Genomic DNA, 18,959 nt, shown 5'->3' on the forward strand with positions numbered 1-18,959 from the left:
TTAACAAAAAAAAAGTAGACAGGCCAGTTCCTCATATTTTTAAATACAAGTACGTATTATGATTATCAACTATCAACACGTTAATTAATAAAGGAAATGAATCCTTATTACAACACCATAAAGTACATTTTTATTCTAGCAAAAGTCAATGACATTATCTATGTATTTAACATCACATAGTATATATTTTTAGTGCCGTATTCCAGTGTAAATGATGTAGAACAGTCTACTATTCATTCTTCATATGGTAAGCCTGAGGATCTGTCGTGAATCGTGATCCATTCAATAAAATAATTCAATTTTATTTTATTGTTAAACGTCACTTCTCCCGCCATATTTTATGTCAAAAGTTTTTTTTTTGTAGGTCGTAGGAAGAAAATAGTAAAGGTATTTTCCTATACAGCCTAGATTTTTTTTTAATGAAAAATTTATTATTTATCATCGTGGAATTATTTATCTTTTATTATAATTTATGTTTTACAAAGGCGTGTCTAATATGTTATCTAGTATGCAAATCAGCCAACGTTTTCATGTCACCTGTATCGGTATCCTTGACCTATCTTCCTCAGCGTTTGGCAACGACAATCACAAGACGACGTATCACTGATAGCGATGCCTGGCAAGTAATTGTAACATCTCGATGCCCGTTGTTTACAGCAGTACACTAGTGCGTCGACCGCATACTACACGTCTTGCGCATTTTTTTTAATAAAAATCGTTAATAACGTGAAACTACATCGTGTGGGAGAAATCCGGTTTTCATTCTCGCACCGTTAACTAAGAAAAGGTAAGACATTTATGGTTGCTGTACTTTTTTTATTTTTATTTTTTTGTTGTTGTTCCAACATGTTTAAATGTGGAAGGACTTTCTTCCGATTGTTTCGTGTTTAAATATAGAACGCTCATAGAAAATGACGTAAGGTTATCGTCTATGCAGTCAGACTGTGATAATCGTGATAGAAATGTAATAATAACAATAATTTATCAAATTATAAACATAATATTACTGATACACTTACTTTTACAAGGATAAATGTAACTGACTTCGCGTTTCTATCTGTTGTTTAAGTAATAAAAGTGATTCCGATTCGTTTTAAAGTACCTTCTTCCTATTCTGTGCACGTTACGTCCAAATATGTGAACTCGTACGGAATTCCTTTGCATTAAAAAAAAACTCAACCTGTCAAACTTTTCGCGGGAAAGGCGAAAGTTGTTTTTTCTTTGTGTAATGTCAAAATGTCGTCCTGTGGCATCGAACTGTCAAGTTTTAAAAGTCAAATCGGTCGCTACCCCGTATAATAACTATCTTTAGAACACTTCTTGTTTACCAACTTCATTGTAAACAGTGATAGCGTACAATTTCCTGATTGTAACAAATAAAAACAATTACTCATTCCTCGTTCAGAGAATGTTGTTATTTCTTGAGAACTTAATCGATAATGTCCATTAACTATACGAAACAAACGGGTTAATGATGAAATGCAATGTGGTAACTTGCAAGACATCATTAAAACTACGTTTCATAACGTTTTAAGATGACCACATACAATAATCTACAATAAAAATACAGATATTGTCTATTCTCACAAAGAATTTGACACAATAATGTGTTCAACAACTAATATAATTAATAAATCGTAATTTTAAATATAAAATGTATTTATAAATCAAGTTTCCCAATAGGTCATGCCTTGACGGACTGTTCTGTCGTCGACTGCTAACGTAAAAGAAGTCAAGCGAGATATTTTTCGAACCGGTTTTGACAGTTCCTTATAGATCTGTGGTCCTGGTTTATTTAAAAAAAAACTCCAAGTGACTTATGCCCGGTAAAAGGAGGGAATGCATTGTAATTATTATGTTGCTATAAAAACAAACGCTAAAGGCGTACGGTAGTCAGAGGTCGTGATAGACTTATTAAATTCTCGTATTTAAGACAACAAAAGATAACATATTATTGTGTTTCATGTGGACCCGCGTTCGCGTCCGCGTGGTTAAATATTACGCCCACTTTTTGCTAGTTAAGTTACGAGCCCTATGTAGGTAATAGGATTCTGTTATTCTAGTAAGAATTTCCAAAATGAGATTAAATTATTGAGGTTCCTCTCAATAATTTAATCGGCTTATTACAAGAAATAATTTGTTGCTAAAAATCACTCAATAGGTACGTTTTTTAGTACAGTGGACTGCAAAAATCACTAAATACTTTTTGAATTACAGTGGACTTATTTTGACGTGCTTCAAAATAATTTTTTCTAAAAAAAACTCACTTATTACTGTCTGGTATAATAATTAAAAAAAGGCTACTATAGTTATTTTATGCAACAAGAATCGAAACCTCAAACCTGATTACCTGCGCTAGAGATGAGTACTCGGAGACCACTCGACCAAAGGGACAATCAAACTAAAATACTTAATTAGGTATTATAATAAGTGCTAAAAATAATCCCACCAGTGACAACGCAAATAACTTATCTATATTTTTTCGGGAACGGAACTTGCGTCAGTGAACATCTCGACACGTCCTAAGTATAAGTAAGTAACTGAAAAAGTTAAATTTTACAGGAGAGCGAATTTAAGATTGCAAAAATTATAAATTGTCATATCTTTGTCATTTTAAGGATTTATGGTTTGAAATTTGGTAACTGAGTTTAAAATTAAGTACAGTTTATGTTTACAAGGAAATTTTGTTTGTAAAGGTTTATGGTTTTGTTTTATAACACATAGATAATTTTACTCCGGTCTTAGAATGTATCAAAATACTCTAACTGCCACATCCACACTTTTTCAATGGAATATTTATCGAATATTTTAAGCGATATCCATGGAATAAGTAGTTAAGTGCCTAGATACATTTTACAATTAAAATTGAATCCAGTGTATAAATGTGTAACTACGTAGATACACACTTATGCACCGGGAATGGCTAAAATTCCATAATAATTATCATTAGGACTTACCTTGTCTAGGTGACGAATAAATCTCATTTGGTGGTGACATGGTGAGATTCTGTCGCCTTTTAATTGCATTTTGCTTTAACGATACTAAGAATTTATAGCGTTCACTATATTTATAAAATATAACGCACCGCTCGCGCGTGCCGCTCGCTGTTACCGCGAAGAACTGAGCGAGCGGCAGATGCCCGCACCCCGCGTCTCGATCCCCCCGCGTACTACTATTTAACTGGAAGTTACATATTTGTACGTTGTATTTATTTCCTAGCTAATTCAGATAAATACTTATACGTCTGAAAAAAAACCATGTTCGGCTGTTACAATTTTTTTGATATTTTTTTATTGGATAGATACAGGTACGTTGAAGCTAAAAATGCAATAAAAACCATTTCGTGTATCTGGCAGATACATACTTATACTTAGCGGGTGTCGATCTAATCATTCTGCCACGGCCATCGACAATTACTACAAAAAAAGTTAAAATTATAAATCCTATTAAGTGCTTAAAAATTGTTGTTTAAATACTTACTCGTAATAAGATTTATTATTGTAGTGTTTTCGGAAAATAAATCATAAATAATTCTCCTAATCATGACGTAGGTAAACATAACTGTGTTAGAATAATTAGATTTTAATATTTTTCTAATTATATTGTGATTAAAGGGTTAAATTAGTTTCTATTCACTGCAATTAGGCACTTTACGTAGCTTCAGAATTACCTACTACAAATTAAACAGTAATTTTATGAGTATACTTTGGTAAATAGATACTTTTTGGTACATGGCTGCCATTAAGTGAAAACTAATTTTAAATTCTAGGTAAGTACTAATAATTATAGATAAACCTAAGTTATTCTTAAAAGTAATAAACACTGAATATGATAAGGAAATTACCATACCTATCAAAATCAAATTTAGGTATATTTGGTTTTCCTAATTAAAAAAATAGTCGTTGCCCTTTTTATAAAACGTATGAGGTATAAAACTTCTCTTGTAAGAGAGTGCGAATTCGAAAATTACCAACGGCAAGTACCGTTGTAACTTTTTGCGAGTTATAAGTATGTACTTTCTAAGACAATTAAGCCACCACTGACACTGAAGGAAAACATTGTCAGGAAATCTGGGCTTAGTATAAGTTCAAATTATAAGTTTGAAATCGCCAACCTGCTTTGAGCAAGCGTAGTGAAATATGCTCAAACGTTCGCCGTGTGAGAAGAGGCGTTTGGTCAGCAGTGGCCACTTATAGGCTGTTGATGTGAGTAAAATAGACTCTAGTCCAAACAGAAGCCATCTATCTTTATAAACCTAAAGACTAGACTTCTAGAGTTATGCCTCTCATGTGACAGTGAATGACACCATTGTATGCTTGTGTGGTGATTAAGATATATCATGTATTGTACATACATGATTATGTACACGAAATATGTAATAACAAGGCTTAAGACAAGTTCTCAAATCATTTTAATACTTAACAACATCTTTACCTCAAAGAAAATCTCATTCTGATTTCCGCTAAACACTTTTTTTAGGGGGATAATCATCCAATGACTTCTCTCGCCTTGGGCGAGTGGGAGTGTCAGACTCTTACTGACTAAAAATATAATTTAATAATCTAAGGATCCAAGACGGTCATACATGATCCTGAGACGTGCCAGACTTCAGTGTTCCGGTGTTTTCATGGTCATGTCTACTGTAAATCCTGGCTTACAGGAGTAAATGCGGTATGGGAGGTTGTGGCGGACTTGTCCCAATAAAAAAACATGCAGTCCGCAGCTCCGGATAAACTACCAAGCCTAAAACAAGTTCTCGAATCATTTCAATACAAAACAACATATTTGCTTCCCAGAAAAACTCATCCCAATTCCCGCTAAACATCACTTAAACAGCAAAACAAGTAAATGGACTAACAAACAACGTGTAACATATATTTGAAGGCACTCGTTTATACGTAGTTATCAATAGGCCGAGCCCCCAGTCGCGAACTGGTGCCGATACCAACGGCATGATGTAATGGAGTAGCGAGGCGACACGATAACGATGTGACGTGTCCAACTTGTTGACAACGTTTCCACTATCTATCGGGGCGTTTTTCATTGTCATTCCTTTATATATACTCGTATATATTTATATTTATGACTAGCTACTTCCACACAGTTTCACCACTCCGCTCTGCTTGGCTCCTATTTGTCATAGCGTGATGTTTTATAGCCTATAGCCTTCCTTGATAAATGCACTACCTAATACAAAAAGAATTATTCAAATCGGACCAGTAGTTCTGGTGATTAGCGTGTTTAAACAAATTAACTTTTCAGCTTTATAATTAAGGATATATAGTTTAGAATAATTTTTGCACGCGATTTTTCTCACTTTTTGTATTGGTAACTATTGAAATTTCCCGCGTTAACTGACAGCCATTTTTTTAAGGTTATAAAATCATCCAATGACTTCTCCCGCCTTGGGCAAGGCGAGAGGGATTCTCAGACTCTTACTGACTAAAAACCACCCCGTTCCTACTCCTGCTTTTCGAGCCGGAGCCCCGGTAAGCCCGCTAGGTAGTCCGCAGCTCAACTAGCAGCCATAGAGTACCTATTCGATACGGAGTCGTTAATATAGAGGGCGCTACATTAGCAACAGAATTTGAAATACCACTCCATAGATGGTATGGAAAGTATAGTTCTCGTTGTCGACGATAGATGGCGGTGATATGTACTCCCGTAGGAATGAGACAGTCTCTCTTGGGGATTTAATTAATTTTAACCAAACTTATGTTCATTCGTGCTGTATCTATATAGATACAGCACGAATGGATATATGGATATCCATATATCCAGTCTTTTCGTCGGTCTGTTTTGATGCGAATTAGGTACTTTTGATCAAACAAACAAAAATATTTTCGCATTTAATAGATAAATATATTTAACGTGTAGATCTTTATACTTAATCGCATCTCTTTTGTTTTTATATAAAATTGCGTAAGAATATTGTTATTTTCGTTCTTTACTTTCTGTCCTTGATGTGATTGAGTGATGTTTGTTGATAGTCATTATGAATTTGTGTATAATATAATATATACTTGTAATAAAAAGCAGCTTCATTATTATAGGTAAAATTTTGTTTTTCCTGGCCGAACTGCCTATAAATGACTTTAATATTCCAAATTCAGTTTTGAAATCTAAATATTTCATTTTCTTCACATTTTCTTACTTCGTTAACTGCACATGGAATGAAAATAAATAACAACTGTTAATCGAATACAATAAAAGGCTATAGAAAATAATTAATAACAATAGCTACTTAAGGACTATTTTTACGAAACAATAAATCATAGGTTAGCTACAAAAAGTAATTTGCATTAAGCAGAACAAGTCATTACCCTATCACAAAAGTTATAAATTTAAAAAAACAAAACCATAAACAATGCACTCTTTCAAGATGTCGTCTTTCGATAAAAATATAGGTATCTTGTACATTATCCATCAATGCAAAAGTTGTGTTGATATTCTCGGGGGTACCATAATGCCACTAAAGTACCGTTGAAGTACCAGCCTAGAGAAAGCTGAGTGCTTCTACAAGCAAATCGTTCTCCCAGGATTCAAGTAGCTCGTATATTATCGAATATATTTTATAAACATGATTTACACGCAAAATTCTATGGATTTTAAGTCATTTCTCTTGTTTATCTGTGGACAGTAATGCGTGAATAAATTATTTGTTAAATGAAAATTATTGTTTGTGTACTATTGTTTTTGTGAGTGTCAAAACAAAAACCACTCGCAATTATGATTTATATTATTCAACGCATCATCATAAAATTGCCAACTATTAAATTATGAGCCATTTAATTATAATCATAGCTTTCACAGACTACATAGGTCTTAGGTACCCATAAACCACCAAAAGGTCTTACTACTTCTTTGCTTGGAATACTTGGTAGCGGTGATCCATCCGCTCGTTTGCATATTATAACAAAAAAAAAAAAAATACTAATTTTATGATTCTTAGGACTTGTTGTGTCTGGATAGCCGCTATGTATCAGATAACTTAGAATTAAGAACGTAATTTGTATGCACTATCTGTCACATAAGTTTATCAGGCACTTATATGAAGGTGGTGACTTAAAAAAAAAATGCGACTAGAGACAAGCATTTCATCAGTGTAATCAGTCGTGCCTACTCTTTCGTATAAAAACAATCGCAATGCTAATGTTTATTATTAATCGTGCCAAGCTAAAAATAAATTATAAATATTCCACGAGTAACTGATAAGAAATAGCGAGAAAAACTAAGTACTTATAATTATAATTAAAACAGATCATTTCAAAACGTAATCAGTTAATTATTGCACAAATCCGGGTGAAGAGGTTGATCTAATTTGACGGACCCATTTTAATTGCAGTCGATTTAAAATTGATAAATAAACTAATGCGTAAACAATAAACAAATTGTTGTCGTATTTTCATTTACAATATTGAAACATGGTTTACTTTTAATATACAAACTAAATCTTGAAATTAAATCAGTATTTTATTTTTTTTGAGGAGGGAAAATCATCCAATGACATCTCCCGCCTTGGGTAAGGCGAGAGGGAGTGTCAAACTCTTACTGACTAAAAGCCACCCTTTTCCTACTCCTGCTCTTTGAGTCGGAGCGCTGGTAACCCCTAGACAGTCCGCAGCTCCTGTAAATTAAAACAGCTGGAAATCATTTAGGGGCTACCGTGGGACTACTTTATTCTAGCACTGGACATCCCAACAATTGGAAACCATCGTTGTCTTTTCCTCTAATAACATCTTCTGATTTATTTGGTTGCGGGATCCATTCATTTCCCTGGGACGCGCCGGACTTCAGTGTTCCGGTTTTCATGGTTGTATCTACTGTAGATCCAGGCTTACAGGAGTTGCGTCAGAGTTGGAAGGTTGTGGCGGGCTTGTCCTATAAAAAAATAGCCCTGGACAGTTAAGCTATGAGCCTCCTATGAAGTGTTGCCATGATAGTCAAGCTTGGCAAGCGTGAATGCGCAGTTTAATATCCAACTATCCAAGATATTCCAAAACAAACAGCCTCCAAAGAATCATGGTCAAGCTTCAATCTTTATCACCACATGTGACAATACCAACATCAAGGTTTATGTACTTCCTACCAGATACACTGATAACCACGATTCGCCAATGCGTATTTTTTCATTTAAAATCTAAACAACACCGTGACGTCATCAAACAATTTGCCTATATACCGACTGACACAAATATGTACTTTACTTCTTGTTGTATTTTGATAAGATAGTAATTTTATTTTGTGTAATGTTTATTTGAAAACTGTATTTCCCCGTAGCCCTGATGGAGTCATCGTTAGGTGTCTTAATTCTTAGCAATTTATATTAAAACCACGTTTCACTACATATGTGCAATCATTAATGATTGATATGTCATAGATTGCAAATAATTCTTATTGTTAACATTGATAATTTCATTCAAGTAATTCTAATTTTATAAGATGTAGAACTAAACAGGGTATGTGATGTATTTTTATATTTGTTGATTTGGGCTTAGGCAGGGGGCACATTGTCTGTAACATTTGCTGCGTCCTGCAATACGTAGGTGGCTATTCCGGCATTGGATGGATATTAGTTAGTATATTGGTTCAATCCAGAGATGTTGGTTTCAAGATCGGTAATTAATATCAACAGTGCATAATAAACTATATCCCTTGGAATAATCACAACAGATACTTGTAATTCTAACGTCAGTCACAATTACTTACTTAGTACGTAAGTAAATTGAAATTTTACCCCAAACACGAGCAGTTAAACCGATCATATTCTTCAACGTAGCATTAAAATGATATCTTTGGAAATTTCCATTCAACTGAAGGAAAATACCGACCTAGTTTATATAGCAAGAATAGGTAAATAGTCAAGCCAATCGTTCGCCCATTGAGTCATCTCTTTGATATGACAGATTTCAAATCCATAGGCCGGATTAGAGTAAGGGTGTTACCACACCTATCGATCGATAGTCCATCGATGCCATCGATCGACATCGGTCGACATTGATCGATTGGTGTGGTAGCTTTAATTAATCGACGGATACCGGTCGACTGCCGGTCGATGGCAGCGGTCGGTAGATTTATTAGATTCTGGCTGGAATCTATCGATCAACATCGACCAATCCATTCCACCATCGATCGATGGTATCTATTGGCTATCGATCGATTGGTGTGGTAGAAACTATCGATCGACATCGACTAATCCATTCTACCATCGATCGATGGTATCTATCGGCTATCGATCGATTGGTGTGGTAACACCCTAAGATACGTTGTTTAGTACCACATGTGGAGAATTATCTTATCAGATACTTAGCTATGTATGTATATATGTAGTTACATACCTACTATATACTCGTGATATACTATTTTCGGATTAGGAAGTGTGATGTGTGCAAAGGTTTATAGTTTGTTAGTTGAAAAAAAAAGCGCTTGTATAGTGTTGTGTATCGTCGTGTGATTCTGTGAGTAGAGTTACTGAAGATTCAGTCTCTCGAAGAGTCGGCAACGGTATTTTAACTACTCGGGCTGGTGTGTCAGGTAATTCCATATTTTTTCTTTTAAATAAAACATTTGTGTAGATAAGGGTCCTTTTTTTATTTGTTATTTCATTTCCTTATTTATCCGTAGTTGCGGACAACGTAAAAGGTTACCATTGCTCCGGCTCAAAGCAGGAGAAGGAACGGGGTGGTTTTTAGTCAGTAAGAGTCTGACACTCCCTCTCGTCTCACTGTAAGCAGGAGAAGTCATTGGATGATTTTCCCCCCTCAAAAAAAGGGTCCTTATTTTTAAATGACGTTTAAATTTTTAGTTATTAAACTTTTTTTAACCCTTATATCAATGTCGATCTATCTAAATTGGACTCAAGAGTAAGCTCTCAGGTTATTACTAGGAAAATAATCAACTAGAATACGTTTGATTTGAAACCATAATTTATACTGCTTGTAAAAAATCTATTTAAAAATAATATTTAACCTTTTAGACTAGAATTCCTTGTCTGTTGACTTTAAGCCATTTATTTAATACTTCCGGGTCGTATAGCTAGGTATTTAAATTAGGTATTTTATTATAATTATTGGTATATCAGTTTTTACGACTATTATCGCTTCTCGCCACCAGTTTAGTGATTGTAAGAGCTGCTTTTCAACTGCAGGATAAAGGTTCCATTCTAAAAACAAGAACTACTTATTTATTTACTCATTTGTTGTTGTCATTTTTGGTCATTAAACTATGTCTTGTTGGTCCAGAGGTCGTATAGGTGACATGGAGAAGGTGAGAGCCATGCTTCGGCACGAATGGGCCGGCTCGACCGGAGTGATACCACGGCCGCCCAGAAAACTGACGTAAAACAACGCTTGCGTTGTGTTCCGTTGTGTGAGTGAATTTACTGGAGCCCCAATTACCACCTTCCTAATCTCTGATTCCCCAACAACCTTTAAATCCAAAACCGCCTGAAAGTTAATCGACTTATATTATAAAAAATGGAAGAGGAAGTTAGTACATCCGAGTCCAACACAGCCCAACATTTCTTTGCCCACCCTGGGAATCCATACTGCAACCATAATTGCGACCTACGAAGAAATTTTATGTACTCAATCAAAATCAATGAAGCATTCGGAACATTACAAATAATATAAATAAACAATTTAGTGTCGAGTGTGTCACTGTGTCGCATAATGTGCGACGGAGATACACAAATAAACAGATGATGGCTGCCAAATCTAAATTAGAAGTGGAAAACTATTTGTTTTTTTTTTCACTCTCTCTCTCTATCTCTGGCTTATTATGACGCAAAGCATTCCAAGTGCATTTTTTTATGGAATAAACCGGTAAACAAGCAGACGTGCAAAAAAAGATGGATCACCTGATGGAAAGCAATCGCCGCCGCCCATGGACACTTGAAACACCAGAGGCGTTACAAGTGCGTTGCCGGCTTTTTGGGGGTTAGGAATTTAAGGGTTGTTGGGGAATCGAGGATTGGGAAGATTGGGAAGGGGGGTAATTGGGCCTCCGATAACCTCACTCACACAACGCAAGCGTTGTTTCACGTCGGTTTTCTGTGAGGCTGTGGTATCACTCCAGTCGAGCCGGCCCATTCGTGCCGAAGCATGGCTCTCCCACATAATCAAATCCACGCACGCATATAGTGTCGATATAAATTCATTATTTAACCCTAAAAGCTATGTGACACTATGATATCGTTCCCAATGTCCAACGTTGCAGAATTTTTCACTGAAATCCCGTCACCCACGCACCGGCACGATTAATTCGATTGGTTAGCGGCGCGTCCATGCCCCGGCTAGTTGCAGCTTAAATCCGGTCAGTGCCGGTCCCTATTATCGGTTTTCCATTAAAGGGTATTTCGGTGCCTAATTCAGGTTCCACCTGATATGAGCCTGCATTTTTTTTTGTGTGATGGCAACTCAGTCTTCAATAGTTAGTAGTCTATTATTGTAATAATAGGAATAATACCACTAAATCACAGAAAACCGACGTGAAACAAACAAACAAACGCTTGCGTTGTGTTTCGTTGTGTGAATGAGTTTACCGGAGACCCAATTATCCCGCTTCTCAATCTTCCCAATCTCTGATTCCACAACAACCCTTAAATTCCTAAACCCCAAAAGGCTGGCAACCGGCAACGCACTTGGTCGCCTCTGGTGTTTCGGATGTCCATGGACGGCGGCGATTGCTTACCACCAGGTGATCCGTCTGCTCGTTTACTGGCTTTAACTCTTGAACGTATAGAGAACGTGTTTTAAAGTAACTTTTTTACTAAAATGCCACATTTTAACACCTTCTCTAAGTTTATATTCCGCGCTCAGTTTTAATGTCTTGTTAGGGCAAAGCATTGTTTAAAACAAATAGGTACCTACCTACCTACCTGCGTCTGCACCGAAGTTGTACCACGTGGTTATATTTGGTAATGTTATCGTTTGTCTTTTGTTTTCTACCTCTACCTGTCTGTTACCTCTGCGATGTATAACCATTGAGTTGTTGAAAGTAGAGAGTGCAGACTATTCATTAGCTATAAGAAACTGTGTTTAATATTTCTGTGGCTACAGACATAGTTTCGCTTCGAGTCCTTTAAGTAAGAACCTATATTTATATACTTCTTAAGATTAATCTAGTCTAGATATATAAAAATCAATTGCTGTTTGTTAGTCTCGCTAAAACTCGAGAACGGCTTGACCGATTTGGCAAATTTTGGTCTTGAATTATTTCTGGAAGGTTTAACAGGTGAAAAAAAGTGTTTCGAGGCAGTACGAAGTTAGCCGGGTCAGCTAGTCCGAAATATTTTATTCGTTTTAACACATTTTAAAATTGTTAACTTACTTTGTTACAGATTACAAAAACAATTGAATTGAAGAAGAACCAGACGAGCAGCAGCAGACAAAATGGTGTTTTTATTTTCCCGAATAACTAAAAAGTAAGTGGTAATTATTTTACTTTTTTATAGTGTGATTATTATATTACTTATATTATATTATATTATATTATATTATATTATATTATATTATATTATATTATATCATCTACTAACACTACGCAGCTCCTACGTATGCGCCGTGCTTTTTTTTAATTTTTTAAATGACACGCGTTTACTGTCTTTTTTAAATTAAAACTATCTTGTTATTATCGTTCTATCTTGTTCTAAAATTAAAATTTAAAACGATTAGGTACTGTATGCAATGCAGCTCCGAAGCAGGTCTATTAGAGATCTCGGTGCCCCTTACAGGTGCTGAGGGTGGCCACTGGGGTGGTTTTAGTGATGTTAAAATCCCACACTCCCTAGTCTTTTATCCCTAGAAAGCTAGCTGCATTTTGAAGGCTTCCCCCGTCATCAAAAAAAAAAGAAACGGTGCTAGATGCAACTCAGACTCGCGCACAGATCCATAACAAACTATAATAGTGAAAAACGGTAAAAAAACACACATCTGTTACCCCCTTAAATATTCATTTTAATATTATCAATGGCTATAACGGTACTTTATAAACTAATAACAGCAGTAATTATAAGCAAGGACAAAAATCTCGAAAGGTATTTTCTAAGTACATACAAAACCTTGAACATTTGCCCTCATTTACCCACGTGCTGGCATAGTAACGATAAAATTGCATAGATCTACATAGAGACAGGTTTGCATAGGCCTTGCAAGCAACCTGATCATCCATTTATGATGTAAATGCAATACAGTACAGCCGATGAAACGTGACGCCATTACTGTCACTATTGCATATTTTTACACTATGCAAGTTATTCACAGAAGTCCTGTTTGTTTATTACGTGTAGATATTAGTCACTGTGTAACTGCCAATTTTAATAACCGATCTTTATTCAAAATCTTTGGATCTATCTTTATTTGTAACAGACACTGTAGAACTAATGTCAATCATCTAAAGATTTTGATTTGAGCTATCGACAGTAAGTCATTCTATATTAATTTACGTTGAATTTGCTTGATTTGTTAATGTGTTTCATTTCCAATAAATAATAAAACACAACCTGAATAATTATGTACATAATAAATTTATAAGCATTGACAAAGGACTTTATAAAACTCAATAATTAAAAAAAATATCACACCTTCAATTGGTTGGTTTATTAGACTTTAGACGTATAGCAAACTCATACTAAGGTACAGTAGCTTAAAAAATGAAAGTTATTTAATGTTAACCACTCTAACGTCCGGCCCGCGCGACCGTTTATCTCTCTAACGTCCAGCCGCGCACGGCATCCGAAACGCGCGCGACTCGCAAGTTCGTCGTAACAAAAAACCTATATAGCTACTGAACCGTAATGCCTAGAATAAAGAAAAGAATACCAAAAAAAAGATAGAAGAATACTGATCAATCTTAACGATTTTTTTAAATCTTTAGTTAATCTTTAAAATACAATAAAACGGGTTAAACATGAAACACAGAAAAAAAAAACAGAATTATTTCTACCTTTTTAGAATATACGGCACAACTATTGCATATTTTATCAATAAAATATTTTTACAACAAACTAGACTCATTACCCTTTCTTTTGATGTATATATGATTATATTCGGTTAACTCTAAGTATTGTAATTAAATCGAAAGAAAACACTACTCGTAATTTTACACATCAAAAAACCTGAGGAACACATTGACATTATTATGGAATCTTCAATGAATTTAGTATATTTCTCTTTGAAAAATGTATTATTTTGCTTATTACGAAATGTATTTCGATATTTTATATACTATTGTAATGCAAAGTATGTAAAATATGTATAAACAAAACTAAAAGTGGCCAACACCATACGACCGGCCATTTTTTTCGAAACAATCGTTTGAAGTTAAAATTAGACTAGATTTATCAGCTAAAACTGTGATATTTATACATCATCGTAAAGCACAAATCTTCTAGTTTATTTTGATGTATAACACTTGCAAGATAAATTAAACAAAACTGTAGTATTTACGACATAATTGTTGGAACTCACAAAAACACTTCACAAGTCAAGTCAACTAACTTTAAAAATTTATATTTTGTTTGTCAAAGCATATTACAACGCCATGTCTTATTTTTTCGTCGAACAATTTATTCAGCTGTATAGATAATCAGTCAAAACTCACCAAACAAGACCGTATTTTAAACTAGAGGGAGTTAAACGGAACTCGTCGCTTTGGATACTATAGTATCCATGGACGTATGACGCTCCTTTTTTTGGATACCGTGCTATCCATGGACGTTAGAGTGGTTAACAAACAAACAATCCAATCTATCCTCTTTATAATCATATTGTAACTGTAGATAATTCAAAAGACTATCAGTTAGTTGACAATAGGTCGGTGCACACTCCACACAGCAGCTGTGCACACGTTTCTGTACACGACACGACACGATAGCTTAATGATAAGTATTCGTAGTACATCTCACATGTAGTTTAGGTAAACATCATTAACGATGACATAACGATAGTATTGTTTTATAAAAACATTCATTCGTTGCCGTAACCCAAAAGTGGATTAACGAAGATTGAGAATAGGTGTATAATTTGGTCATTTTATTTTATTAAATCTATTGTCTAATCCATTTTCTGTTCTTCAATCCTTAAATGATCATCAATATCCACAGTCCCTGACAATCCACAACTGCACTATGGGTCTACGGTCCTGTAAGTCTTTTGCTTAAAAGGAAAGAGGGTTTGCCATAATCCCCTGGAAGTTTAAAAAGATGAGATTCATTAAAGAGTTCCGCTGCCCTATCCTATTTAGTACTAAGTAATTGGTCAACAAACAATCCGCTGCTGACAACAAACTCATCATTCATCATTTTCGTAAAAAATATATATATTTAAACCTCCCAAAAAAGAAGCGTCATTGAAAAAACATTACAAACTGAACCTTCTTTAAACATATCTGTTGAGTGTTGAGCGCGACACTATCACAAATATTATTGTAGTGGAACATATACGGAGAACTGTAAGATAAGATACGGGGAGGGCACCAATACGACCTCAAGCGGAGGCCCGGCCTCACACCCTCGCACGTAATCTCATAATAAACAACACTACTTACAATAACAGTACCCTTAGTACAAGTTTGCTTTACGTTGAACGAAAACAAAACGAGAGCGCGTTCGGCTCTCTGATTGGCCGGCGCCAATGAATCAACCAATCAGACCGCCGAACGCGCTCCCGTTTCGATCTCTTTAAACGTAAAACAAACTCGTACTAAGGCCTCTGTATGACTATCTGAATAGTAACAATGATTGCGCACGGTTGTCGCCGTTGCCAAGCGTTCTTTTTTTTTCGTATTTGACATTTAGGTATGATCTGACGTTTTATTTGGTAGTTGATAATGGTAGCAATACACACGGCTTTTTCTTTACGTGCACACTGCCCGATCTAACTGAATATTTGTATAAGTTTTTCTTTTGTTTTAGTTTCAAATTATAGTAATATAAGTTTTTAAACTGACATGGTCACTAAAACTAGTATTAAATGGTAAAATATCATCATCATCATCATCAAATATCCCGTTTTAAGTTCTAATACTAAATTATAGTAAGTTATACATGTTATATTTACAGTACATTAGTTACCTCACCATATACTTTCCCTTTATCTGCACAAATAATGCAAGACCAGAATCTGCCAAATCGGTTTTAGATTTTCATAACAATGTGAAACGAATTTTCCATTTCAATTTGAAATACTGATTCCTTTATTGTATTTCCAATAGTGACTTTACAAAAGATCTGTTTTGTATTTGACAAAGGCTGGAATGGACTAATCTAGTCACACACACACTCACAGCGCTTCGCATAGTCCAATTAATTTATGCTGAACTCTCCCAATATTGCTAGTCACGGACCTTTAGAGACTCGAAAAAATTCAATAATCCTTTGCTCGACAAAGGATTATTTATTTTTTTAGACTGTGACTGTCAATAGCACTTTGCATTTTTGCGCTGTGCATGGAGATAGTTGATTTGATTAAGCTGGACTTCACAGTACAAAGGTAGATTTTTTTAAAAACAGTTATGGTAAAATAATCCGTCGTTTGTCTACTTCGTTGGACGAGACGACGCAAGTGCGACTGCCGGACAAGGGGTCTCGGGTCCGATTCCCGGGTCAGGCAAAGTATTACTGGACTTTTTTCTCAGTAATAGCACGGAGTCTGGAATAGTGTCCAGTATATGGCAATAGGCTCACCCCCTAATACATGGGACTTATAACACAATGGTAAATATAAAATATAGTAAAAAGTGGTTGTAATTTGTGTAGCGGCAATACGTACCGTAATGTGCACGTCTGCTTACCCTTTCGGGGATAAAAGTTGTCTCTTTATACTTCCTTCACGGGACTAACCTACTGAAAAAACAAGCCTACAACTGAAAAAACAATAAAAAACCAACTATAATTCTAACAAAGATAAGACACAAATTAGACCCAGCAACTAATTAAGACATTATAACAGTTATTGGTATATTCCACAGATATATTTTTACACACGCTCAAAGATCGTGACCTGTAGCGAGTTCAAACTGAGTTATAAACTAAATATTGTATCTGAGCAAACCGGACCGTCGTTGTTTTACCAACAATACTATCTGAGGTTAATTATTTGACCCGAATTATTGGCAGGCACATTGTCACAACATGTGTTTTTATTCTTGAAATTAGTTGCTTCTTAATTGTCGAGTTGATTAAGTATAATACCTATTAATAATGGACTAGACTGAATTGAGTAGGAACGGAAGAGGAGTAGAAACGGGGTGATTTTTAGTCATTAAGAGCTTAACACTCCCTTTCGCCTTGTACAAGGCGGGAGAAGTCATTGAATGATTTACATGCCTTAAAAAAAGACTGAATTAACTAAAAAATCACGGTTTACTCACGTATACTAGTGGAGAAAATCTCTTCTAGTTGTAGTCGTGATGAAGAGTCCTTCTGTGACTCGAAACTAGTAGAGCTTTTCTCCATTAATATATGTACGTGAGTAAACCGTGATATTTTAGTTAATTTAGTATGTCTCACGATAGCTAATATAAAAGATAGACTATTCTGTTTTGTTGGTCAACCAATCAAATTTGGTTTTGGAGTTCGATTCATGCGAGTATTGAATGAGTCTGGAAAATGATGGGGCATCCGGGAACCATAATTATTATCTATTAAGAAAGCTCTAGATTTTCAGATAAGTAAAGCAATGAGTAATAATAAAGTGTCATGTTTACCATCGTAATCTGCCTGACCCTTTTAATCGCACGGGATTATAGCATTAAACACACATACATGCACTTTGTTACATAGATTATTGAGTAAATATTTATTTACTAGAATATTACTATAAATCGTGCATAGTTATGAAAAATAATTGTCTGCACGATTGGCGCGGTGGCTGGGTAACCAACGTGTAACTAGTTCGATTCCCGGACAGAGCAACTCTTTGTGTGATCCACAAATTGTTGTTTCGTGTCTGGGTGTCATGTGTATGTGGACTTGTATGTTTGTAAACGCACCCACGACACAGGAGAAAATCCTAATGTGGGACAACGTTTTTTTTTAAATAAAGGTTTTACAGAATACCTGAAAAAGACAGATAAAATTATAAAACTAGGTTCAGTTTAGTGACAGAATGAGTAACTAAAAACAAGCAGATTGTTTACACACTCGAGAATCTTTTTACTATAAAAAATACCCCAGTACCACAAAAACAATGGAAGTCCCCCTATTTCTCTCTCAATGACCAACATGACCCCCAGCGTGGACCGCCTCGCTCTTATCAACTCAATGCAAAATCGAGCGAAATTTTCCTCGTTTACACACGACACGACATCAGACATATTTTGTCACAATATCGTTTATTTATTATTTTGTTATGTACCTATTTATCGCGGAAAATCCCTCAGCCAAGATAGTTAGTACATAATGTCTTGATTAATTAATATATAGTGCACAAATCGAGGGTCAATTGCGGCGTATTGTTTGAGATATGACTTGGTTAAATGGTCTAAGAATTATATGAAAACCTGCGGCAATACGAACAGAGTAGGCACATTAAAATATTAGACACGTGTAGGTACTGTTTTTTAATTTGTCATATAAGATAGGAATACTTAGTTAAAACGAATCAAAGATTAGGAGTGAGAGCAAATACGTCATTTCTAACGCGATATTTAAAATCGATATATCTTCGAAAGTATTTGAGTTACGTTATGTAACATAGGATTCTTTATTTAAATTGGGCTTTTGTTTATGTGTATATTCACAGCCTATGGCAGAACTGTCAGTAGTGAACCTGGACGAGAGGATGCTACTGGACTCGGAGTCTCCTTTACATAAGAGGGTTTATAATAATCTCACCGGGAAGAGTAGAATATTATCTTAATTGAGGAAATAAAAGCAAGCACGGTAATAAAACAGATTATGTTAGAACAAATACATATTTGAAAACACATTAAGACAAGAAAGCCAGGCGCAAAAAATA

General features: G+C 35.2%; 1 protein-coding gene across 1 annotated transcript in view; it reads left to right on the top strand.

The window, feature by feature from the left end:
- Nucleotides 1–626: 626 nt before the first annotated feature.
- Nucleotides 627–18,959, top strand: part of LOC118277526 (phosphoenolpyruvate carboxykinase [GTP]) — a 47,155-nt gene continuing 28,822 nt past the window's right edge. The window contains exons 1-2 of the mRNA XM_035596359.2: nt 627–787; nt 12,341–12,424. Of these exons, the coding sequence (XP_035452252.2) occupies nt 12,393–12,424 (32 nt within the window). The 5' untranslated portion in view covers nt 627–787; nt 12,341–12,392. The remainder of the gene's footprint in view (nt 788–12,340; nt 12,425–18,959) is intronic.

The sequence above is a fragment of the Spodoptera frugiperda genome, chromosome 10 (genome assembly GCF_023101765.2).
Source record: "Spodoptera frugiperda isolate SF20-4 chromosome 10, AGI-APGP_CSIRO_Sfru_2.0, whole genome shotgun sequence".
NCBI classification, from domain to species: Eukaryota; Metazoa; Arthropoda; class Insecta; order Lepidoptera; family Noctuidae; genus Spodoptera; species Spodoptera frugiperda.